The sequence below is a fragment of the Oncorhynchus keta genome, chromosome 27 (genome assembly GCF_023373465.1).
Source record: "Oncorhynchus keta strain PuntledgeMale-10-30-2019 chromosome 27, Oket_V2, whole genome shotgun sequence".
NCBI classification, from domain to species: Eukaryota; Metazoa; Chordata; class Actinopteri; order Salmoniformes; family Salmonidae; genus Oncorhynchus; species Oncorhynchus keta.
In genome coordinates, this window is record NC_068447.1 from 20,779,936 (window position 1) to 20,807,575 (window position 27,640).

At 43.1% G+C, this 27,640-nt stretch overlaps 1 protein-coding gene across 5 annotated transcripts in view; it reads left to right on the plus strand.

Moving 5' to 3' along the window:
• Positions 1-27,640, plus strand: part of LOC118360272 (metabotropic glutamate receptor 7-like) — a 194,611-nt gene that overhangs the window by 152,046 nt on the left and 14,925 nt on the right. For all 5 annotated transcript variants that reach the window (XM_052481899.1, XM_052481900.1, XM_052481901.1 and 2 more), the window contains one exon: positions 3,412-4,347. In XM_052481899.1, coding sequence (XP_052337859.1) covers positions 3,412-4,347 — 936 coding nt within the window. The remainder of the gene's footprint in view (positions 1-3,411; positions 4,348-27,640) is intronic.

Consider the following 27,640-nt stretch of genomic DNA (forward strand, 5'->3'; position numbering starts at 1 on the left):
ATGGAAATAGAGGAGTACTTTAAGTCCTGTGCTCGTTGTGTACAGAGGAAAACACTTTCAAAGATAGTTGCTCCGCTTGGTCATATGCAAAGTGATGGACCTATGGACCTGTGTGTATGGTTTTCCTGTCCATTGAGCCTGACTCATGTAACACAGAGAATGTCCTGGTCATTATGGATCATTACACGAGATACGCTGAAGCTTTTCCTACGAAGGATCAGAAAGCATCCACTGTCGCCAAAGTATTGTGGGAGAGGCACTTCATCCATTATGGTCTACCGAAGAGGATGCATAGAGATCAAGGTAAAGATTTTGAAAGTAGACTCATTCGTGAGCTAGATTCATCCAAACCTTGTTGAACATGCTTGGAACTCTTGATCCTACACAAAATAACAAAATGAGTCAGTTTATTGGGCATCTAGTGCACTCGTATAACTGTACTTGGAATGAAGCGACTGGCTACTCGCCCTATTTTTTTAAATGTTTGGACGTGAAGCTAGATTGCCCGTTGATATCTGTTTTGGAGTCTCGAGTGATAGCTCTTCAGAGAGAACTTACCTCAAGTATGTATCTGATACGAAGATACAAATTTGCTTAGAGCACTGCTGGAAAGCAAAACCATGAAAACAAACAGCGATATGATAAGATAATTCGCTACACGCAACTTATGCCTGGAGACAGAGTCCTTATATGGAATCTAAGACTGCATGGAAAACATAAGCTGGCAGATCGCTGGGTTTCTACGCCATATGTGGTGGAAAGTCGGATGTCAAACTTGCCCGTTTGAAGCCTGAAAGTGGAGATGGACCCATTAAGATTCTTAATCGGAATCACCTGCTACCTATGGGGCAGAAAGTGCGCCTAAAACCTGTGGTTAACATAGAACCAACTACTAGTAGAAGGACCCTGCAAAGAATGAGGAAGAGAAAGGGATATTAAAAGTTGCCTGGAAACTGTACTCCTCGGAATGATGAGTAAGTTGAAGAGGTTAAGAATCCAGAAGATGAGAAGGATTTCGACACAGAAGATGACGACATCGGAGTATGGTATGAAGTGCCTAATACAAACTGTAGGAGCCGAGAAGTGAAAGAGATGTTGTAACATTTTAGCTTGGACCTAGACATAGTCTGGAATCAAATGACTGGGGGACCTGAAAGAGCAGAACAAGTTGTAGAAGCAATAGAGTCCAGTCAAGAAGCTGAGGTCGCAACTGGAGTTTAGGCAGATGATAATGAGGCATCTAACTCAATTGAAGAGATTCAAGAAGAGGAACAAGAAGTTCAAGGAGAAGTGAAACTTCGGAGGAAATAGAAGGACCAGGAATAAGAAGATCTCAGAGAGTAAGGAAAGCTCCTGTACTACTTACCTATGATAAACCTGGAGTTCCAAGTATAGCCCCAGTTGTCAGATATTGTTCCACACTATACAAGTGGATTGGATAAGGGATCTGCTTTTCAATGATCTAACAAGGTTTGTCTGAGTTGTAGGTTGTAGACAGAGTTAAGAGTTGAAACGGTTACTTATTACATTTCACTTGTGTGTTTACAAGTCATGAGGACATGCCTAATTTTGGTGGGGGGAGAGTGTAATACCCTTGTTAGAACCAATTATTGAGTTTATTCTTGTTATAATTAATTTGTATTATATTTAAAAGGTGATTGAATTGCTCCTGAATTGTAATGTTGTTAATGCATTTCTTCTGAAGAAGTATTTCTTTAATGTATAAGTGAATAGGTTGGTTTACTTTTAAGTTTAAGTTTTGAACAATAAGGTCGCTTGTTAAGCTGTGGCTTAATTGGAGTTGACCTGGTTAACGGGAGAGCTGGGAAAAAAGAGAAGGAGAAAGACATTGAAAACTACAGGATTTCAATGGGTTTCAATTCCAGAGACCGAGCTCTTGGGCCACACTCTTTGGCCATGCACACCTGTGATGGGTTTGGCATCGAAATGAGAATGCATGAGCAGAAAAGAACCACATACGTACTGTAAAATATGGTGTTGGAACTTTGATGTTATGGGAGTTTTTTTGCTTCCCTGGTCCTGGGGCCCTTTTTAAGGTCCAAGGCATCATAAACTTCACCCAGTACCAGGATATTTTAGCCAAAAACCTGGTTGCCAGGAACCTGAAAATTGGCAACAAGTGAATTTTCCAGGAAGACAGTAACCCCGAGCACACATCAAAATCCACAAAGAAATGGTTAATTTGCCACAAAATCAACATTTTGCAGTGGCCATCTCAGTCTACGGACATGAGATCCATTGAAAACCTGTGGTTTGAACGGAAGAGGGCAGTCCATAAACGCAGATTAAGGATATCAAGGATCTGGAAGGATTCTGGGTAAAACTTTATTTGGATAGTCCACATGTAGATGCTCTAAAAAATCTACTAACCCTAAACTTAAGCCTTACCCTAACCCTATCCCTAACCTTAACCCTTATCCTAAACTCTATCCTTATCCCTATCCCTAACCTTACATTTAACCCTTACCCTTATTCTAAACCTAACCTTAACCCTTATCCTAACCCTAACCCTATCTTTAACCTTAACTTTAACCCTTATTCTAACCCTAACCTTAACCCTTATCCTAACCCTTATCCTAACCATAACCCTATCTCTAACCTTAACTTTAACCCTTACCCTTATTCTAAACCCAACCCTATCCCTAACCTTAACCCTTATCCTAACCCTATCTCAAACTTTAACCCTTACCCTTATTCTAAACCTAACCTTAACCCTTATCCTAACCCTATCCCTAACCTTAACTTTAACCCTTAACCTTATTCTAAACCTAACTCTAACCTTAGCACGCAGTTGCTTATCAAAAGATAGTCTGTTGATAGCATGACCAACTACAGGTGGACTATCCGGGCTATCTAAATGAAGTGTGACCGGATTCTGTATGGAAGAATGGTCTACGATCCCTCCTAATATGTTTTCCAACTCCTAAAACATTTTACAAAAAGGCTCAGTGCCGTAATCATTGCAAGGCGAGGCGTTGAAAGGTGTTGAAAACAGGGGTGTCAATAATATTTACCTCTACCTTTGTGAGAACTATTTGTATTCCTTGTTAAACAAGCATTAGTTTAAAATAATATAATTTCCCAATTTATTCGAGTATACAATGTAGCTCAGTATTTGAATGATTTATTTTATACAGTCATCATTACTCATCTTTATCAAGGGTGGCAATAATTTCGGACCTCACTGTATCTCATCCTGTATCTCATCCTGCATCCAAGCCCATTTGCCTGTCAGGTAGATGCAAACGACTTCATCCCTATCGACTAACCCTCTTATCTGAAGTGCTACCTCCACGGCCTGTGGTCTCTCTCTCTCTCTCTCTCTCTCTCTCTCTCTCTCTCTCTCTCTCTCTCTCTCTCTCTCTCTCTCTCTCTCTCTCTCTCTCTCAGCTGGAGGAGCTGCAGTGGCCAGAGGGGGAGCAGGCGGTCCCTATTTCCATGTGCAGTCTGCCCTGTAAGGCAGGTGAGAGGAAGAAGAGGGTGAAGGGCATGCCATGCTGCTGGCACTGTGAGCTGTGTGATGGTTACCAGTACCAGTATGATGAGACCTCATGCCGCCTTTGCTCTTATGACATGAGGCCCAACCCCAACCGGACGGAGTGCCAACCTATCCCCATTGTCAAGCTGGAGTGGCACTCCCCCTGGGCCGTCATTCCCGTGTTCCTCGCCATGCTGGGTATCATCGCCACTATCTTTGTCATGGCAACGTTCATACACCACAACGACACACCCATCGTACGTGCGTCAGGCCGGGAGCTGAGTTACGTGCTGCTGACGGGCATCTTCCTGTGTTACATTATCACCTTCCTGATGATTGCCAAGCCCGACGTGGGCGTGTGCTCCTTCCGGAGGATCTTCCTGGGCCTGGGGATGTGCATCAGCTATGCCGCGCTGCTCACCAAGACCAACCGGATCTACCGGATCTTTGAACAGGGGAAGCAGACAGTGACAGCCCCGCGCTTCATCAGCCCCACCTCCCAGATCGCCATCACCTCCTCCCTCATCTGTCTGCAGCTGCTGGGCGTGCTCGTCTGGTTCGCCGTGGACCCCCCCAACACCATCATCGACTATGACGAGCAGAAGACCATGAACCCCAACCTAGCGCGTGGGGTGCTGAAGTGTGACATCACGGACCTGCAGATGATCTGTTCGCTGGGCTACAGCATCCTGCTGATGGTCACATGTACCATCTACGCTATCAAGACCCGCGACGTGCCAGAAGACTTCAACGAGGCCAAGCCCATCGGCTTCACCATGTACACCACCTGTATAGTCTGGCTGGCCTTCATCCCCATCTTCTTTGGCACAGCCCAGTCTGCAGAGAAGGTGAGTCATCCTTCTCTTTCTCTCTCTCTCTCTCTCTCTCTCTCTCTCTCTCTCTCTCTCTCTCTCTCTCTCTCTCTCTCTCCCCTCTCTCTCTCCCCTCTCTCTCCCCCCCTCTCTCCCTTCTCTCTCTCTCTCTCCCTCCATCTCTCTTTTTATCCCTCCCTCTCTCTCCCTCCCCCTGCACTGCTTCTGCTTCCAGCCTGTGTTTTATCTCATGCAAAATATACACACTGACATAGACACACACTGACAAAGACACACACTTAGAGACACAAAAACAGATACACACAGAGGCACACACACACACACACACACACACACACACACACACACACACACACACACACACACACACACACACACACACACACACACACACACACACACACACAAAACCAAACACACAGGGTCTGTATGCTAAAGACTCACTTTCTTTTGATTTCAAATTCATATGGCTCAGATGTGCATAATAAAACACACAAGGACTGCAGGAGACATAAATAGGCATTAGAAAGGGGGGGTGCTGTGAGATGGAGCAGCTCCTTATGTCATTATCTTAGCTTTCACGCCTGGAGCTCAACACTAGCTATTATGCCTCATCCTGTGGAGGAAGACTAGGAGGAGGAGAAGGAGGGGGAGAAGGATGAGATGGAGAAGGAGGAGGTGGAGGAAGAAGTCTAGGAGGTGGAGGAGAAAGAGGATGAAGAGGAAGAGTAGGAGGTTGGGGATGAGGAGGAGTTGGAGGAGGAAGAGAACGAGGAGGTGGAGGAGAAGGAGGATGAAGAGGAAGAGTAGGAGGTGGGGGATGAGGAGGAGGATAAGGAGGAGTTGGAGGAGTAAGAGAAGGAGGAGGAAGCGGTGGAGGAAGACTAGAAGGCAGTAGTGGTGCATGGGTAAATCACTGTGGAGGAAGACTAGGAGGCAGTAGTGGTGCATGGGTAAATCACTGTGGAGGAAGACTAGGAGGCAGTAGTGGTACATGGGTAAATCACTGTGGAGGAAGACTAGGAGGCAGTAGTGGTACATGGGTAAATCACTGTGGAGGAAGACTGGGAGGCAGTAGTGGTACATGGATAAATCACTGTGGAGGAAGACTAGGAGGCAGTAGTGGTACATGGGTAAATCACTGTGGAGGAAGACTAGGAGGCAGTAGTGGTACATGGGTAAATCACTGGAGGAAGACTAGGAGGCAGTAGTGGCACATGGGTAAATCACTGTGGAGGAAGACTAGGAGGCAGTAGTGGTACATGGGTAAATCACTGTGGAGGAAGACTAGGAGGCAGTAGTGGTACATGGGTAAATCACTATGGAGGAAGACTAGGAGGCAGTAGTGGTACATGGGTAAATCACTGTGGAAGCCAAGCCAGTAAAAAAGCCATATTACAACCTATGTTGTGATAATTGCGTTGTTTGCTCTATAACCCACTTGTTCATACGCCACCATGATATACAATAAGGCTGTGACAACAAAAAGACAACAGTCACACAGTGGCGGAATATATTTAACTACACATACGTTTGTTTCATCACAAAACCCCAGAGCAGCATCTGTCCAGTGAAGTCCACAATGAAAATATTGCATGTAACCAACAGTTACATGACCTACAGCATAGTCAAGCAAGTTCATGTTTTCTACAGTTTACTAATCAACTACTAATTTATAACCACAGTGTTACCGCAAGTTAGACCAAAGACAACAGGCGCACTAAGTCCGCTATTCTAGCACCATTTAAACATCATCAAATCAAAAAGGCTCTACATGCTTAGTTTATTACACTGAAAACAAATTGATTTCTGTGTGTGTGTGTGTGTGTGTGTGTGTGTGTGTGCGTGTGCAAGTAAAAAAATAAATAATTGCCTCACCCTACATGTAGACTCGTTGAACACCAATGCCATGGGCCTCTCTTTCATGTTGGCAAAACAGTTTATGGCTGTGTCATACAGTACACTTTTTGTTTTTGTTGTCATGGGCTACCTAGCTTAAATGCTTGCTAGCCTAACTTCCTCGCATGGGCAACAATGAACCAGCTAAGTTAGCTAGCTAGTTAACTTCAGCCTACTATGCTACATCTAGGCTACAATTGAACTTCAATTGTCTCAGGCCAGTGGCACAACATATTAATTTATGGTTAGATCAGAATCGCAGTCATAATCATTGGCCTGTTCAGATAATTAAGCCCCACATTCATCCATGGCTTAGGAAAGGGAAGATTTAGCAAGCTAGCTACTGCAGGACATCAGCACAAGCAGACCAGAAACAGAAGTTTATCTGAAAATGAAGTTTTGTTTAGGATGTAATTTGATTGGTGTGAAGCCAAATCCAAACTGGCCTCCCTTCGGGTGCATTTTGCTGCACCAGGACAAACCACTGCTGAGATCAGCTCAATGCTGATTGGCTAATTATTTAATGTTTTTTTTATCAAGTGAGGCTAAATGCTTTCCGGCATCAATCAATCAAATGCCACAGTGGCTTACATTTTGTACTTTTTTGGTCCAGAGAGCATCAGATACATGGGCTACACATAATGAGACAGGGGTGCTGTTTGCTCTCGCTCAAATTATTTATCTGGTGAGATTCAGACTCTTAGGATGTGATGGAAAATTATAAAAACACAGAGAGAAGAAAGAGGAATTATTATTCTTAATATAAAAATACATATACACTATTCTACAATGTAGAAAATATTAAAAATAAAGAAAAACCCTTGAATGAGTAGGTGTTCTAAAACCTTTGACCGGCAGTGTATATTGATCAAATATTTTGAAGAGGAAGACTGGGAGGAGGAGGAGGAGGAGGTGGAAAAGGGGGATAGATAATCTGAGTCAAGACATTCCATTCCTCGACAAGGTGCACTCTAGAAATGCACTTGACATCAGCAGCTACTGGAGTTGATTGAGAACGTGACACCCTGACCCCCTGTGCTAGTCATTGCTTATCTGAATAGTATTGGACAGAATACAGGTGCATTTATCTGCTCCATTCTTGAGTTGTGTGTGGTGCTTGGCAGGCCTTGTGTACATGTAGCTGAGTAGAAGTTTTCCACTGACAGACTATCAAGGTCGACAGGAAGGTTTTACACTAACCTTTTGAGTGCCGCCCCGTTCAATATCCTTTCTGCTAGGTTACAGAAAGGGATAGATCACAAACTGATTTTCCTCATCTCAATTTGCCACTGATTTCATAGATTAATTACACTCTCAGTTAGCCATTAGGAGTTCATTGTGTAGAGCAAGCCCTTAATGTGTCCATCCTCCTTGTGCGGTTAACTCATACAGAACACTGGCTATCATCTTACACACACGTAAGCCACAAAAAAACCTACGGCGGTAGCCTCTTGATGCAAGGCTCTTTGTAGGCCCACTCCTGTGGCCTTTAGCAGATAAGGAGGAGTGGTGTTCACAGGGAGCCCTCCATTAACCTCTAAGTGTGTGTGTGTGTGTGTGTGTGTGTGTGTGTGTGTGTGTGTGTGTGCGTGTGCGTGTGCGTGTGCGTGCGTGCGTGTGTGCGTGTGTGTGTGTGTGTGTGTGTGTGTTGTATGCTTTGCTCCCAGGGACTGATTGCTGTATTTGACCAGACTCCTTATCTCCAAAATACCTTGCACTTGTTGCTTGTGACTGAAAAGCCCCAGAGACGTTTGGTTTTGATTTATCTGGGCCATTCAGGAACCCCCATTATCTAAAGATGTGTGGTGATACGATGCCAGGCAATTCCTAATGTTAAGCATGAGATCCTGTTATTGTATCCCGCTTTGATCACATCGGCCAAAGCTCTGTAGCCGTATTGACTGAATGCTCTGCAGCTCTCCACACCTGTGCCTCCACACACCCAAACCCATGCTGTGTGAAGCAATGCACACACAGCAACAAAATATCAAGCAGGGCTCTTTCCCCCCTCTACACCTGCACTTGCTCAGTCAGCCACTCAGCAGACAGCACACAGATAATGACCATGATAATAACCAGCTTGGGCTAAAGCCAGATTGACTGATTCTACCTCTGACTGACAGTCCTTCAGGCAATTGAGAAATACATGTCTTACTCTGGTTAGAAAAGCAAAGTCAACATACTTCTTGAATTGTGTATTTCAGAGTGGTGGAAATGCAGCTAAATTCTGGAATGTGGTCAAATCTTTGAAAAATAAATTCCACCCTTCCCATCGCCCCAGCAGGTTCTGACATCCTCTGGTCCCATAACAGACAAACATTACATTTGTCTGTTATATTTGAAATAATGGTTTCTGAAAATACCTCAAGTTCCACTAGAGGGAGTCCTTTATTCACCTCTAAACCTTTTTTTCTTCTGAATTTGAATCATTTAATTTGAATCAGGTATTAAGTGCCTTGCAAAAAATGTATGTAAAAAAATCCACAGTTGGTGATTTGCTTATCCCTTTCTACTGAAGGTTTCTGCCCCCCTTCCTAGGCCGTCATTGAAAATAAGAATTTGTTCTTAACTGACTTGCCTAGTTAAATAAAGGTCAAATAGAAAAACAAAAAGTTATAGAACCTTTGACACACATTTTCAATATAACAATTACTTCTGGTGCTACCCCTAAGATCTGAAAGGAGGTGCATGTCCTTCCCCTTTACAAAGGTGGAGATCCTTCTGACCTAGATAACTACTTCCCCATTTCTAAACTATCTTGCCTTGCAAAAATATTAGAATCACTGGAAAACTCTCAGCGAATAACTTATTTAAAACGTAATGTGTACGAGTCTGGTTTTAGACCTAGACATATCAACATTTCACCAGCTATGCTTGTCTTAAATTATATATTTTATTTATTCATTTCACCTTTATTTAATCAGGTAGGCCAGTTGAGAACAAGTTCTCATTTACAACTGCGACCTGGCCAAGATAAAGCAAAGCAGTGCGACAAAACAACAACACAGAGTTACACATAAACAAACGTACAGTCAATAACACAATAGAAAAATCTATGTACAGTGTGTGCAAATGTAGAAGAGTAGGGAGGTATGGTAATAAATAGGCCATAGAGGCAAAATAATTACAATATAGCATTAACACGAGTGATAGATGTGCAGATGATGATGCACAAGTAGAGAATAGAGATACTGGGGTACAAAAGAGCAAGAGGATAAGTAACAATATGGGGATATTAAATTAGATCATAGGAATGACTATGCTGCCATATTTATAGATCTATCCAAGGCCTTTGATACTGTCGGCCACCCCCCACTCATTCAAAGGTTCTCTGAAATGGGCCTCAACTAGGCATCTTGTAAATGGTTTGGGAACTAACTATCTGTCAGACAGGACACAATTTGTGCTTTCTGATGGTGTCAAGTCAAGTTACCTATCCTCTTTACTATTTAAACAGTACCAGTCAAAAATTTGGACATTCAAGGGTTTTTCTTTATTTTTAATATTTACTATATTGTAGAATAACAGTGACATCAAAACTATGAAATAACACATATGGAATCATGTAGTAACCAAAAAAGTGTTAAATAATCTTGGCATTCTCTCAACCAGCTTCATGAGGTAGTCACCTGGAATGCATTTCAATTAACAGTTGTGCATTGTTAAAAGTTAATTTGGGGAATTTCTTTCCTTCTTAATGTGTTTGAGCCAATCAGTTGTGTTGTGACAAGGTAGGAATGGTATACAGAAGATAGCCCTATTTGGTAAAAGATCAAGTCCATACTATGGCAAGAACAGCTCAAATAAGCAAAGAGAAATGACAGTCCATCTTTACTTTAAGACATGAAGGTTAGTCAATGCGGAACATTTCAAGAACTTTTATTGTTTCTTCGAGTGCAGTCGCAAAAACCATCAAGTGCTATGATGAAACAGGCTCTCATGAAGACCGCCACAGGAAATGAATACCCAGAGTTCCCTCTGCTACAGAAGATAAGAATTAACTGCACCTCAGATAGCAGTCCAAATAAATGCTTCACAGAGTTCAAGTAACAGACACATCTCAACATCAACTTTTCAGAGGAGACTGCATGAATCAGGCCTTCATGGTTGAATTGCTGCAAAGAAACCATTACTAAAGGACACCAATAAAAAGAAGAGACGGGCTTGGGCCAAGAAACACAAGCAATGGACATTAGACCGGTGGAAATCTGTCCTTTGGTCTGATGAGTCACAAATGTGAGATTTTTGCATTCAACCGGCATGTCTTTGTGAGACGCAAAGTAGGTGAACGGATGATCTCCGCATGTGTGGTTCCCACCATGAACCATGGAGGAGGAGGTGTGATGGTGTGGGGGTGTTTTGCTGGTGACACTGTCTGTGATTTATGTAGAAATCCTCGATTTTCCATCCCATCTGGTTTGCACTTAGTGGGAATATAATTTATTTTTCAACAGGACAATGACCCAACACTTCTCCAGGCTGTGTAAAGCCTATTTGACCAAGAAGGAGAGTGAAGGAGTGCTGCATCAGATGACCTGGCCTCCACATTCCCCTGATCTCAACCCAATTGAGATGTATTGTTACGCCTGCTCTCCCTCCCTGATGCTCGAGGGTGCCAGGCTGCCCTACATTACGCACACCTGCTTCCCTCATCACATGTATCAGCGATTCATTGCACTCACCTAGACTCAATCACTGTGATATTACCTCCCCTATATCTGTCTGTTCCCCAGCTCTGCTCCCCACTTCTGCATTGATTGTCATATGTCTCTGTTTTACCCGGTTCTGACGCTGTTACTGTCCTGTTCCATGTCTGTGTAAATTAAATGTTCACTCTCCATACCTGCTTCTCATCTCCAGCGTCGGTTCTTACAGGTTTGGGATGAGTTGGACCGCAGAGTGAAGGAAAAGCAGCCAAGCGCTCAGCATATCAGGGAACTCCTTCAAGACTGTTGGAAAAGTATTAAACATGAAGCTGGTTGAGAGAATGCCAAGAGGGAGCAAAGCTGTCATCAATGCAAAGGGTGGCTACTTTGAATAATATAACATATATTTGGATTTGATTAGCACTTTTTTTGGTTACTACGTGATCCCACGTTTATTATTTCATAGTTTTGAAGCCTTCACTATTATTATACAATGTAGAAGATATTACAAAAACATAGAAAAACCCTTGAGTAGAATGAGTAGGTGTGAACAAACCTTTGACTCCTCCTATATATAAATAATATTGGTCTATCTGCAAAACCTGCAACATTCATCTGTATGCAGATGACACTGTTATGCTTTTGCCCCTAAGACTGACCAGGCTATGTTGGAACTGGAATCAGATTGTGTCGCCTTGCAGAAACTCTTTGTTGATTTAATATGTGTACTTAATGCAGCAAAAAATTAAATGGATGCTGTTTTCTGATTCTCATAGAAATACTATAGATGTCTTACACCAGTGGTCACCAACCTGTCAATCTTCAAGACATTCTTTGTCAATCACCAAACATCTCTGTAGAAAAGGCATCAATAAAGGCTTGCACTTTTGTAACTACGTTTCTTGTTGCGCTGTTGGCGTTCGCTGCAGTTGATTCAGAAGCCCACTGAGTAGGTAGTGTTCCCATGTTGAACCATTTCATTCATGTGAAAAGACAAACTACCCAGCCAGAGAGAGACTGTCAAAAAAATACAGCAAAGAGCTGGTGTTTTAATGAGTGAGTTCATGTCTAAGTTTGAATTCAGCACTGCCAACACAGATACAAAACATAAAATGTTCTTCTCCCTACTTCAACTTGCTCTGCAGTTGCAGTGAATGAGTAGCCAAGTGTATCGATAGCCATGCATTTGTATTTTTATTAGCAGCTTGTCGTGTCTCTTACTATCAAAGAATATTTCACTTTCTCTGGTCATTGGAAGAACATTCATTTGTGCATGATGCAGATGCGGTGTGACTCGAGTTTCGCCATCAGGTGGAAGACAGTTTCCCTTCTCTCTGATCAGTCTTACCAGAGGAAAGGAAGGAGAGAGCAGGGACAATGACAGACGGACCTTCTGCTGCACTGTCCCTCCCTCCCCTGAGACTAATGCCGTGTTCAAAACAACTGGGAACTCGGAAATATCCAACTTTCGACTTCAGTGCGTCCAAGACAACTGGGAACTCTGAAAAATGTTTGATCCGACTGGGGAAAAATAGTTTTGATCAGTCATCCAACACAAAATTCCTAGCACCTTTCTAGAACTCCGACTTTCCGACATGGAGATCACTGATGTCATGATTTTACCTAATTTCTTTCCCCGTGTCCCCAGTTGTCTTGAAAGCACTATGACCAAATGTATGCTCAGCTGTGCCTCGCAAGTGCTACACCAACAAATATATTTTGTTATCAAAATGTTGTTATCAGAGTTTTCAAATGTAATCTGATCTCAGAAGAACAATATTGTCAGGCCACGCATAGCTATGTTGTGATCATGTAGCGATAGAGCTTGGCATGCTTTTTTACCGTGAAAGTGATCTTGACTCAGAAAATGTTGGTGACCACTGGGTTACACATTTATGCATTGGATGGTTCTTTCATTGAGCAGGTTCCTGCCTATACATATCTGGGCTTTTGGATGGACAATAATCTGACATTTAAAAAACATACGGATGAGCTAGTTAATTAGCTGAGGTAGGCTTATTTTATATACCTAGATTTCCTGACAGTTCTTGACTAAGAGTAGTCACTGCTGCATTCCGATAAATGGAGTCACCACAAACTTTTGGATGCCGTCTATCGTAGAGGCGCACGTTTTATCACAGGTGACAGTTTTAATATGCATCACTGCATCCTGTATCAAAATGTCGGCAGGTCCTCATTAAAACCCTGTAGATTACTCCATTATTCCCTTTCTGTTTACAAAGTTCTACGACACAAGCGTCCGACCTACCTCACTTTAAAAATATGAGACACCAGACCCGTTCACAGGGATGGTTAACTCTCGGGGTTCCACTAGTACGTACAGATCTTGATAAATCCCCCCATTTTTGGAATAGCCTACAAAACTCCCTGCATCTCGACTTTCTGGTGCCTCTAGGGCAGTTTTGGGACTTTAATGTTGAGTGAGTTTCATAACAAGTTCAACTGTTTGGATTGAATGTTAACTATTTATTTGTGGTGTTTGAAGCTGTAGTGTTGATTCTGTAATTTGTAGTTTATCTTAATTTATTGATCATTTTGAATATGTTATATTGTTGTCCTCGGTACACCATTGTAAATGAGACCCTCGTCTCAATGTCCCCTGAATAAATTAAAGTGAAATACAAATAAATAACTAGCTTCCAAATGCCATTTGTTTAATGTTCCACTGCCATCCACTCAGTAGGAATGGGGAATGATCCAACTGAACATAACTGTTGGAATGAAACTACATATAAGGGATTGTGGGAAATTCTGTAGTAAGCATGTGTGTAACTGTGTTTTATTCAAGCAAACCCGCAAATAACATTGGTCAATTAATTGTTGCCATATTGTCTGTTTTTTTGTGTGTTTTTTTTTACAAAAATGTCTAACATTCTGGAGGGATCAGGTATCAGTGTACATACAGCCTATAGGGATGAGGTTAGAGACCTGGCCGTGTGGTGCCAGGACAACAACCTCTCCCTCAACGTGATCAAGACAAAGGAGATGATTATGGACTACAGGAAAAAGAGGACCGAGCATGCCCCCATTCTCATCGTCGGTGCTGCAGTGAAGCAGGTTGAGAGCTTCAAGTTCCTTGGTGTCCATATCACCAACAAACTAGCATGGTCCAAGCACACCAAGTTTACCCATTTCATTTGAATGTCTCAAGTTAGAATCTCTGAGTAATCTCTAACTCTATATTAATTAATTAATTCAATTTTGACCGAGTGAAAACCACCTTTGTAAAGAACTCCTGACACCAAACAAACTTTCCCCTAAAACCATATAAACTTCCACAAGGGTTAACCTCCCTCGGAAAAGGAAACTTGTGTTAAATCAAACTTCCTTACCTCAACACGTCTTAACAAGCCGTTCAACTCTTGTAAAATGGCACTTGTGCATATGTGAACTTCTTAAAGTCAGGGCAAGCGGCCAAGTTAGATTACGTGGTTAAGACGAGAAGCATTGAAGCATATCCTCCAACTTTAGGGGCAGAAAAACAACATTACCTACAATACGGTTGTCTTATAGCAAATTACTTCATTTGACAAGAATTAGACTTGACATTTTCTTTTATCAAGGCTCTTTGCCTTCCTGAATTGATACTGTACTTTAGATGCTTACTGTCTCTGCCTGAGTTTGCATATCTAGAACCTTGAACAGCATTCAATGCACACCAACATTTTACAATCAACAGAAGGAGAACTGTGGGAAGCAGGGGCATTAAATTAAGCTCTAGCCTTATTATAGTGGTTAGAGATTGAGAGTATGTTCTTAAAGGAGGGATATCTTTTTTAACAAGATAATGCCTGGCCAAGAAGGCAAACTTAAAGGATGCATTAAGCTGAGCACATGACGATAACAACTATATTGTAAGTAGCCTAAAGTGTATGGGTGGCAAGTTAGTGGTTAGAGCGTTAGTTCAGTAACCGAAACGGTTGCTGGTTTGAACACCCTAGCCAAGAAGATGAAAAATCTGTTGATGTACTCTTGAGCAAGGCACTTAACCCTAATTTGTTCCAGGGGTGCCATATTACTAATGCTGACCCTGTAAAACAACACATTTCACTGCACCTATCCGGTGTGTGACATTCTTATTTTGTTGTTGTTGCATCAAGTCAGTATATCCAAGTGCTACAGCACTTCACAATTATAGAAATAGACTTAGCCGTTGAGTATACTACAGTTTTTGGCGTATTAAACAAACAGCTATATTCCAATCACATTTATGGCAGTCTAGATCTTCTGACTGTATTTTTTAACAAGGCTGATTTTTCTAACAAGGCTGATGTTTGATCACCTCCTCTGATATCTCAAAACGTCATCTCTGTACTATTGTCATTAGCCAATGCATTTACAGCATGTGAAAGACAGCCAGTCAGACAGTCTATGATAGGCCCATTCATGAGCAGAGAGGAAGGGTCCCCAGAGCAGTAGCATACACTTCCTCCTGATCTGACTGAAAAAGTAGGCTACCCCAAAACAACAAGAGACTTGCAGGTAGATGAGAGGACAATGCAAATCCCCCAGATCCATTATTGAAGGTGTTTTCCAACAGGGCAGGAGAGCATCCTAATGGTAACTCTACTGAATGGTGTCTTTATCTCTGTGTGCATTTATGATCCCCAATTTATACCAGACGAAATTGCCTGTGCTGTACATCCCGTGGGTATAATTATCTAAAAACCTTCCCCTGATTTTCGTCTGTGCAGATAGAAGGCTGTTGACGGTTTGCTTCCCTGTTATCTGTATGTTGGCTATCGACGATGCTTGTCATTGAGATGTTAAAATTCAGACTTAGTCGTTTGATTCTTGATGATTATCTTAATAAATCATTACTGCAGCTATAAATAGAGAGTTGCCAAGCAGTTGGAAAATTGGCTTCATGTATTTATTTATGTTAAAGCAATAGGAATTCATTATACATGCTCTGTGACAAGCTTAGCATTCCTGTGATGTGTGAGAGGGATGCGAATTTGGCTCAAGCTCCCACTGAAAAGCACTCTAAAGAACCCTGTCTGTGTAACAGGAGCTTGGGCAGCTAACTACCAATAACGGTGCGTGTTAGTGTATTTGTATGCGCATGTGCATACGTATGTGTGTGTGCGTGTATGCCTCTTACACTTCTTGTCTGCTACTGTAGAGAAATCAGGTCTCTTACATAGTCAATGAATCTATGATAGGGTCAGCAATGCAGTAGTCTCATTACAAGCTTATTTTAGCAGTGTTTTAATAGCTCGCACCAAACTCTGTGTGGTGATGGTGATGGTGTTGCTATGGATACCAGACAAGGAAACATAGCTAGCGGTGGAGATCCTCTGGTGATGAGCAATTATAATGCATGGAACACTGCAGGGTTTGATCAATATACCCAATTACACACGCTGTAAATTGACAGCAACACAATCGGGAAAATACGTGCAACAATCCCATTGTCTTCTGTTTCTAATGGTGTGGAACAGAAGGCATTGATACTGTATGAGCACCATGATATTCATACGGTTATTAATGCATAGCGAGACAGATCTCTCGCTCTGATGTTGCTCCGCAGAGAAAGAGAGAAAGAAGGAAAGAGAGTGGAGAGAGTATGATGTGGATAATGTTGGTATTTGAACGAGTTGCAGAGATCAGATGAAAAAGCCATGGCTGGCATGTAAATGTCTCTGTGTAGAATGTGTGCAAGGCGTTACCATGGCTGGCATGTAAATGTCTCTGTGTAGAATGTGTGCAAGGCATTACCATGGCTGGCATGTAAATGTCTCTGTGTAGAATGTGTGCAAGGCGTTACCATGGCTGACATGTAAATGTCTCTGTGTAGAATGTGAGCAAGGCGTTACCATGGCTGGCATGTAAATGTCTCTGTGTAGAATGTGTGCAAGGCGTTACCATGGCTGACATGTAAATGTCTCTGTGTATAATGTGAGCAAGGAGTTGTGGCTGACATGGCTGACATGTAAATGTCTCTGTGTAGAATGTGTGCAAGGCGTTACCATGGCGGGCATGTAAATGTCTCTGTGTAGAATGTGTGCAAGGCGTTACCATGGCGGGCATGTAAATGTCTCTGTGTAGAATGTGAGCAAGGCGTTACCATGGCTTGCATGTAAATGTCTCTGTGTAGAATGTGAGCAAGGAGTTACCATGGCTGGCATGTAAATGTCTCTGTGTAGAATGTGAGCAAGGCATTACCATGGCTGGCATGTAAATGTCTCTGTGTAGAATGTGTGCAAGGCGTTACCATGGCTGACATGTAAATGTCTCTGTGTAGAATGTGAGCAAGGCGTTACCATGGCTTGCATGTAAATGTCTCTGTGTAGAATGTGTGCAAGGCGTTACCATGGCTGGCATGTAAATGTCTCTGTGTAGAATGTGAGCAAGACGTTACCATGGCTGACATGTAAATGTCTCTGTGTAGAATGTGAGCAAGGAGTTACCATGGCTGGCATGTAAATGTCTCTGTGTAGAATGTGAGCAAGGAGTTACCATGGCTGACATGTAAATGTCTCTGTGTAGAATGTGAGCAGGGCGTTACCATGGCTGACATGTAAATGTCTCTGTGTAGAATGTGAGCAAGGAGTTACCATGGCTGACATGTAAATGTCTCTGTGTAGAATGTGAGCAAGGAGTTACCATGGCTGGCATGTAAATGTCTCTGTGTAGAATGTGTGCAAGGCGTTACCATGGCTGGCATGTAAATGTCTCTGTGTAGAATGTGAGCAAGACGTTACCATGGCTGACATGTAAATGTCTCTGTGTAGAATGTGAGCAAGGAGTTACCATGGCTGGCATGTAAATGTCTCTGTGTAGAATGTGAGCAAGGAGTTACCATGGCTGACATGTAAATGTCTCTGTGTAGAATACCATGAGCAGGGCGTTACCATGGCTGACATGTAAATGTCTCTGTGTAGAATGTGAGCAAGGAGTTACCATGGCTGACATGTAAATGTCTCTGTGTAGAATGAGCATGTGAGCAAGGAGTTACCATGGCTGACATGTAAATGTCTCTGTGTAGAATGTGAGCAGGGCGTTACCATGGCTGGCATGTAAATGTCTCTGTGTAGAATGTGAGCAGGGCGTTACCATGGCTGACATGTAAATGTCTCTGTGTAGAATGTGAGCAAGGAGTTACCATGGCTGACATGTAAATGTCTCTGTGTAGAATGTGAGCAGGGCGTTACCATGGCTGACATGTAAATGTCTCTGTGTAGAATGTGTGCAAGGCGTTACCATGGCTGACATGTAAATGTCTCTGTGTAGAATGTGAGCAAGGAGTTACCATGGCTGACATGTAAATGTCTCTGTGTAGAATGTGAGCAGGGCGTTACCATGGCTGACATGTAAATGTCTCTGTGTAGAATGTGAGCAAGGCGTTACCATGGCTGACATGTAAATGTCTCTGTGTAGAATGTGAGCAGGGCGTTACCATGGCTTGCATGTAAATGTCTCTGTGTAGAATGTGAGCAAGGAGTTACCATGGCTGGCATGTAAATGTCTCTGTGTAGAATGTGAGCAGGGGCGTTACCATGGCTGACATGTAAATGTCTCTGTGTAGAATGTGAGCAAGGAGTTACCATGGCTGACATGTAAATGTCTCTGTGTAGAATGTGAGCAGGGCGTTACCATGGCTGGCATGTAAATGTCTCTGTGTAGAATGTGAGCAAGGAGTTACCATGGCTGGCATGTAAATGTCTCTGTGTAGAATGTGAGCAAGGAGTTACCATGGCTGGCATGTAAATGTCTCTGTGTAGAATGTGAGCAGGGCGTTACCATGGCTGACATGTAAATGTCTCTGTGTAGAATGTGAGCAAGGAGTTACCATGGCTGGCATGTAAATGTCTCTGTGTAGAATGTGAGTAAAAGGCGTTACCATGGCTGACATGTAAATGTCTCTGTGTAGAATGTGAGCAGGGCGTTACCATGGCTGACATGTAAATGTCTCTGTGTAGAATGTGAGCAAGGCGTTACCATGGCTGACATGTAAATGTCTCTGTGTAGAATGTGTGCAGGCGTTACCATGGCTGACATGTAAATGTCTCTGTGTAGAATGTGTGCAAGGCGTTACCATGGCTGACATGTAAATGTCTCTGTGTAGAATGTGTGCAAGGCGTTACCATGGCTGACATGTAAATGTCTCTGTGTAGAATGTGTGCAGGCGTTACCATGGCTGACATGTAAATGTCTCTGTGTAGAATGTGTGCAAGGCGTTACCATGGCTGACATGTAAATGTCTCTGTGTAGAATGTGTGCAAGGCGTTACCATGGCTGGCATGTAAATGTCTCTGTGTAGAATGTGTGCAAGGCGTTACCATGGCTGACATGTAAATGTCTCTGTGTAGAATGTGAGCAAGGCGTTACCATGGCTTGCATGTAAATGTCTCTGTGTAGAATGTGAGCAAGGCATTACCATGACTAGCATGTAAATGTCTCTGTGTAGAATGTGTGCAAGGCGTTACCATGGCTGACATGTAAATGTCTCTGTGTAGAATGTGTGCAAGGCGTTACCATGGCTGGCATGTAAATGTCTCTGTGTAGAATGTGTGCAAGGCGTTACCATGGCTGGCATGTAAATGTCTCTGTGTAGAATGTGTGCAAGGCGTTACCATGGCTGACATGTAAATGTCTCTGTGTAGAATGTGAGCAGGGGCGTTACCATGGCTGACATGTAAATGTCTCTGTGTAGAATGTGTGCAAGGCGTTACCATGGCGGGCATGTAAATGTCTCTGTGTAGAATGTGAGCAAGGCGTTACCATGGCTGACATGTAAATGTCTCTGTGTAGAATGTGTGCAAGGCGTTACCATGGCTGGCATGTAAATGTCTCTGTGTAGAATGTGTGCAAGGCGTTACCATGGCGGGCATGTAAATGTCTCTGTGTAGAATGTGTGCAAGGCGTTACCATGGCGGGCATGTAAATGTCTCTGTGTAGAATGTGAGCAAGGCGTTACCATGGCTGACATGTAAATGTCTCTGTGTAGAATGTGAGCAAGGCGTTACCATGGCTGACATGTAAATGTCTCTGTGTAGAATGTGTGCAAGACGTTACCATGGCTGGCATGTAAATGTCTCTGTGTAGAATGTGTGCAAGGCGTTACCATGGCTGGCATGTAAATGTCTCTGTGTAGAATGTGTGCAAGACGTTACCATGGCGGGCATGTAAATGTCTCCGTGAAGAATGTGAGCAGGGCGTTACCATGGCTGACATGTAAATGTCTCTGTGTAGAATGTGAGCAAGGAGTTACCATGGCTGACATGTAAATGTCTCTGTGTAGAATGTGTGCAAGGCGTTACCATGGCGGGCATGTAAATGTCTCTGTGTAGAATGTGTGCAAGGCGTTACCATGGCTGACATGTAAATGTCTCTGTGTAGAATGTGTGCAAGGCGTTACCATGGCTGGCATGTAAATGTCTCTGTGTAGAATGTGTGCAAGGCGTTACCATGGCTGGCATGTAAATGTCTCTGTGTAGAATGTGTGCAAGGCGTTACCATGGCTGGCATGTAAATGTCTCTGTGTAGAATGTGTGCAAGGCGTTACCATGGCTGGCATGTAAATGTCTCTGTGTAGAATGTGTGCAAGGCGTTACCATGGCTGCATGTAAATGTCTCTGTGTAGAATTGCAAGGCGTTACCATGGCTGGCATGTAAATGTCTCTGTGTAGAATGTGTGCAAGGCATTACCATGGCTGGCATGTAAATGTCTCTGTGTAGAATGTGTGCAAGGCGTTACCATGGCTGGCATGTAAATGTCTCTGTGTAGAATGTGAGCAAGGCGTTACCATGGCTGACATGTAAATGTCTCTGTGTAGAATGTGTGCAAGGCGTTACCATGGCTGGCATGTAAATGTCTCTGTGTAGAATGTGAGCAAGGAGTTACCATGGCTGACATGTAAATGTCTCTGTGTAGAATGTGAGCAAGGAGTTACCATGGCTGGCATGTAAATGTCTCTGTGTAGAATGTGAGCAGGGCGTTACCATGGCGGGCATGTAAATGTCTCTGTGTAGAATGTGAGCAGGGCGTTACCATGGCGGGCATGTAAATGTCTCTGTGTAGAATGTGTGCAAGGCGTTACCATGGCTTGCATGTAAATGTCTCTGTGTAGAATGTGAGCAGGCGTTACCATGGCGGGCATGTAAATGTCTCTGTGTAGAATGTGTGCAAGGCGTTACCATGGCTGGCATGTAAATGTCTCTGTGTAGAATGTGTGCAAGGCGTTACCATGGCTGACATGTAAATGTCTCTGTGTAGAATGTGTGCAAGGCGTTACCATGGCTGACATGTAAATGTCTCTGTGTAGAATGTGTGCAAGGCGTTACCATGGCTGACATGTAAATGTCTCTGTGTAGAATGTGTGCAAGGCGTTACCATGGCTGGCATGTAAATGTCTCTGTGTAGAATGTGTGCAAGGCGTTACCATGGCGGGCATGTAAATGTCTCTGTGTAGAATGTGTGCAAGGCGTTACCATGGCTGACATGTAAATGTCTCTGTGTAGAATGTGTGCAAGGCGTTACCATGGCGGGCATGTAAATGTCTCTGTGTAGAATGTGTGCAAGGCGTTACCATGGCTGACATGTAAATGTCTCTGTGTAGAATGTGTGCAAGGCGTTACCATGGCTGACATGTAAATGTCTCTGTGTAGAATGTGTGCAAGGCGTTACCATGGCTGGCATGTAAATGTCTCTGTGTAGAATGTGAGCAAGGCGTTACCATGGCTTGCATGTAAATGTCTCTGTGTAGAATGTGAGCAAGGAGTTACCATGGCTGGCATGTAAATGTCTCTGTGTAGAATGTGTGCAAGGCGTTACCATGGCTGGCATGTAAATGTCTCTGTGTAGAATGTGAGCAAGACGTTACCATGGCTGACATGTAAATGTCTCTGTGTAGAATGTGAGCAAGGAGTTACCATGGCTGGCATGTAAATGTCTCTGTGTAGAATGTGAGCAAGGAGTTACCATGGCTGACATGTAAATGTCTCTGTGTAGAATGTGAGCAGGGCGTTACCATGGCTGACATGTAAATGTCTCTGTGTAGAATGTGAGCAAGGAGTTACCATGGCTGACATGTAAATGTCTCTGTGTAGAATGTGAGCAAGGAGTTACCATGGCTGGCATGTAAATGTCTCTGTGTAGAATGTGTGCATGTAAAGGCGTTACCATGGCTGGCATGTAAATGTCTCTGTGTAGAATGTGAGCAAGACGTTACCATGGCTGACATGTAAATGTCTCTGTGTAGAATGTGAGCAAGGCGTTACCATGGCTGACATGTAAATGTCTCTGTGTAGAATGTGAGCAAGGAGTTACCATGGCTGACATGTAAATGTCTCTGTGTAGAATGTGAGCAAGGAGTTACCATGGCTGACATGTAAATGTCTCTGTGTAGAATGTGAGCAAGGAGTTACCATGGCTGACATGTAAATGTCTCTGTGTAGAATGTGAGCAGGGCGTTACCATGGCTGGCATGTAAATGTCTCTGTGTAGAATGTGAGCAGGGCGTTACCATGGCTGACATGTAAATGTCTCTGTGTAGAATGTGAGCAAGGAGTTACCATGGCTGACATGTAAATGTCTCTGTGTAGAATGTGAGCAGGGCGTTACCATGGCTGACATGTAAATGTCTCTGTGTAGAATGTGTGCAAGGCGTTACCATGGCTGACATGTAAATGTCTCTGTGTAGAATGTGAGCAAGGAGTTACCATGGCTGACATGTAAATGTCTCTGTGTAGAATGTGAGCAGGGCGTTACCATGGCTGACATGTAAATGTCTCTGTGTAGAATGTGTGCAAGGCGTTACCATGGCTGACATGTAAATGTCTCTGTGTAGAATGTGAGCAAGGCGTTACCATGGCTGACATGTAAATGTCTCTGTGTAGAATGTGTGCAAGGCGTTACCATGGCTGGCATGTAAATGTCTCTGTGTAGAATGTGTGCAAGGCGTTACCATGGCTGACATGTAAATGTCTCTGTGTAGAATGTGATGCGTTACCATGGCTTGCATGTAAATGTCTCTGTGTAGAATGTGAGCAAGGCGTTACCATGACTAGCATGTAAATGTCTCTGTGTAGAATGTGTGCAAGGCGTTACCATGGCTGACATGTAAATGTCTCTGTGTAGAATGTGTGCAAGGCGTTACCATGGCTGGCATGTAAATGTCTCTGTGTAGAATGTGTGCAAGGCGTTACCATGGCTGGCATGTAAATGTCTCTGTGTAGAATGTGAGCAAGGCGTTACCATGGCGGGCATGTAAATGTCTCTGTGTAGAATGTGTGCAAGGCGTTACCATGGCTGGCATGTAAATGTCTCTGTGTAGAATGTGTGCAAGGCGTTACCATGGCTGACATGTAAATGTCTCTGTGTAGAATGTGTGCAAGGCGTTACCATGGCTGACATGTAAATGTCTCTGTGTAGAATGTGTGCAAGGCGTTACCATGGCTGACATGTAAATGTCTCTGTGTAGAATGTGTGCAAGGCGTTACCATGGCTGACATGTAAATGTCTCTGTGTAGAATGTGTGCAAGGCGTTACCATGGCTGACATGTAAATGTCTCTGTGTAGAATGTGTGCAAGGCGTTACCATGGCTGACATGTAAATGTCTCTGTGTAGAATGTGAGCAAGGCGTTACCATGGCTGACATGTAAATGTCTCTGTGTAGAATGTGTGCAAGGCGTTACCATGGCTGGCATGTAAATGTCTCTGTGTAGAATGTGTGCAAGGCGTTACCATGGCTGACATGTAAATGTCTCTGTGTAGAATGTGTGCAAGGCATTACCATGGCTGACATGTAAATGTCTCTGTGTAGAATGTGTGCAAGGCGTTACCATGGCTGACATGTAAATGTCTCTGTGTAGAATGTGTGCAAGGCATTACCATGGCTGACATGTAAATGTCTCTGTGTAGAATGTGTGCAAGGCGTTACCATGGCGGGCATGTAAATGTCTCTGTGTAGAATGTGTGCAAGGCGTTACCATGGCTGACATGTAAATGTCTCTGTGTAGAATGTGTGCAAGGCGTTACCATGGCTGACATGTAAATGTCTCTGTGTAGAATGTGTGCAAGGCGTTACCATGGCTGGCATGTAAATGTCTCTGTGTAGAATGTGTGCAAGGCGTTACCATGGCTGACATGTAAATGTCTCTGTGTAGAATGTGTGCAAGGCGTTACCATGGCTGACATGTAAATGTCTCTGTGTAGAATGTGTGCAAGGCGTTACCATGGCTGGCATGTAAATGTCTCTGTGTAGAATGTGTGCAAGGCGTTACCATGGCTGGCATGTAAATGTCTCTGTGTAGAATGTGTGCAAGGCGTTACCATGGCGGGCATGTAAATGTCTCTGTGTAGAATGTGAGCAAGGCGTTACCATGGCTGGCATGTAAATGTCTCTGTGAAGAATGTGAGCAGGGCGTTACCATGGCTGGCATGTAAATGTCTCTGTGTAGAATGTGTGCAAGACGTTACCATGGCTGGCATGTAAATGTCTCTGTGTAGAATGTGTGCAAGGCGTTACCATGGCTGGCATGTAAATGTCTCTGTGTAGAATGTGAGCAAGGCGTTACCATGGCGGGCATGTAAATGTCTCTGTGTAGAATGTGTGCAAGGAGTTACCATGGCTGACATGTAAATGTCTCTGTGTAGAATGTGAGCAAGGAGTTACCATGGCTGGCATGTAAATGTCTCTGTGTAGAATGTGTGCAAGGAGTTACCATGGCTGGCATGTAAATGTCTCTGTGTATAATGTGAGCAAGGAGTTACCATGGCTGGCATGTAAATGTCTCTGTGTAGAATGTGTGCAAGGCGTTACCATGGCTGGCATGTAAATGTCTCTGTGTATAATGTGAGCAAGGAGTTACCATGGCTGGCATGTAAATGTCTCTGTGTAGAATGTGTGCAAGGCGTTACCATGGCGGGCATGTAAATGTCTCTGTGTATAATGTGAGCAAGGAGTTACCATGGCTGACATGTAAATGTCTCTGTGTAGAATGTGAGCAAGGAGTTACCATGGCTGACATGTAAATGTCTCTGTGTAGAATGTGAGCAAGGCGTTACCATGGCTGGCATGTAAATGTCTCTGTGTAGAATGTGTGCAAGACGTTACCATGGCGGGCATGTAAATGTCTCTGTGTAGAATGTGTGCAAGACGTTACCATGGCGGGCATGTAAATGTCTCTGTGTAGAATGTGTGCAAGGCGTTACCATGGCTGGCATGTAAATGTCTCTGTGTAGAATGTGTGCAAGGCGTTACCATGGCTGACATGTAAATGTCTCTGTGTAGAATGTGAGCAAGGCGTTACCATGGCTGGCATGTAAATGTCTCTGTGTAGAATGTGAGCAAGGCGTTACCATGGCTGACATGTAAATGTCTCTGTGTAGAATGTGTGCAAGGCGTTACCATGGCTGGCATGTAAATGTCTCTGTGTAGAATGTGTGCAAGGCGTTACCATGGCTGACATGTAAATGTCTCTGTGTAGAATGTGTGCAAGGCGTTACCATGGCTGACATGTAAATGTCTCTGTGTAGAATGTGTGCAAGGCGTTACCATGGCTGACATGTAAATGTCTCTGTGTAGAATGTGTGCAAGGCGTTACCATGGCTGACATGTAAATGTCTCTGTGTAGAATGTGTGCAAGGCGTTACCATGGCTGACATGTAAATGTCTCTGTGTAGAATGTGTGCAAGGCGTTACCATGGCGGGCATGTAAATGTCTCTGTGTAGAATGTGAGCAAGGCGTTACCATGGCGGGCATGTAAATGTCTCTGTGTAGAATGTGTGCAAGGCGTTACCATGGCTGACATGTAAATGTCTCTGTGTAGAATGTGCATGTAAATGTCTCTGTGTAGCGTTACCATGGCTGACATGTAAATGTCTCTGTGTAGAATGTGAGCAAGGAGTTACCATGGCTGACATGTAAATGTCTCTGTGTAGAATGTGTGCAAGGCGTTACCATGGCGGGCATGTAAATGTCTCTGTGTAGAATGTGTGCAAGGCGTTACCATGGCTGGCATGTAAATGTCTCTGTGTAGAATGTGTGCAAGGCGTTACCATGGCTGACATGTAAATGTCTCTGTGTAGAATGTGAGCAAGGCGTTACCATGGCGGGCATGTAAATGTCTCTGTGTAGAATGTGTGCAAGACGTTACCATGGCTGACATGTAAATGTCTCTGTGTAGAATGTGTGCAAGGCGTTACCATGGCTGGTGCCATTTGCTGAGGAAAACACTATGCAAATGGTGACATTTCCTCTCATATAGATTCAGTCAGTTTTACTGCCATACAGATATTTACTACTGTATCTCCCTCACTACAGGGTGTCAGAAAATAAGTGGCATTTCGATATTTTAAGTACCATAGCTCAGTTTTAAGTAGATTTTTCATGGACTGCTCTTCAAACACAGATATACACCCTCTTACGTGTTTCAGCCTAATCTAAGACTCTTGAAGGAAACAAGTGCCTCTTGCGGGTATGTGAACTACATAGCTGCTTGAACGATGATTTCCTTCTAAGAATACAGTTACATAATTCAGAACCAACTCAAATTATAGCCTGATTAAAGGTTATGCAAGCTCAGAGTGTTTGAAAATTCAAGTATGAATGGTGTTATGGAGTCCGTCTTGTTGAGCTTAAGCATAATCTTCTTAAATGTACAGTTAAATACCTCAGTCAGGCCGAGGACAGTCCAATGACTAATCTAAAGGTGCTGAGAGTTCAGAGAGATAAAGAGTCATATTTGCTCATTCACATTTTCTAGGTCAAGGTTCACCAAGGAGTGAGATGAGAGAAGTCATAACGCCATTTAACATTCACATGCGTGATGCTACAGCATCCATTTTGCGCCAGAAAGCTCAATATACATCAGCTATTGCAGTGGAGAGGAGATGAGTGAGTCATGCCACACTGAAGAAACTGCTAGTTACTGCTGATACATACAGTACACTATGGAATGTAGGCAAGTGTCTAATATACAGTGAGGCTCCAAAAGTTTTGGGACAGTGACACATTTGATGTTGTTTTGGCTTTGTACTCTAATACTTTGGATTTGAAATAATACTATGGCTTGATTAAGGATAGTCCTTAATGAATCGTGAATAATGATAAGTGAGAAAGTTACAGACGCACAAATATAATACCTCCAAGACATTCTAACTAACCATTCTCTATTACTGTACCAGGGGAGGTTAAACAAACAGAAAATGCATCCAAACAAGTATGTAGAGTCATACGCTTAATATAATCATTGCATGCTAGAAATATGGGACCAAACACTCAACTTTTGACTACTTTATTTATGTGAATCTTTAGGGGTGTAAATCATTTTTACACCTACCTTTTTTGATCAAACAAATATTTATTTACAGTACTCTGGATTGTTAATTGGACTTGTTCTGTCATTTCAAATCAAATCAAATTGTATTAGTCACATATGATGAACACAACAGGTGTAGTAGACCTTACAGTGAAATGCTTACTTACGAGCCCCTAACCACCAGTGCAGTTTTAAAAAACACATATGAATAAGAGATAAAAGTAACAAGTAATTAAAGAGGAGCAGTAAAAAATAACAATATATACAGGAGGTACGGGTACAGAGTCAGTGTGCAGGGCCACCGGTTAGTTGAGGTAGTATGTACATGTAGGTAGAGTTAATTAAAGTGACTATACATAGATGATAACAGAAAGTGGCAGTGGTGTGGAGAGGGGAGGAGGGGGGGGGGCAATGTGAATAGTCTGGGTAAACATTTGACTAGATGTTCAGGAGTCTTATGGCTTGGGGGTA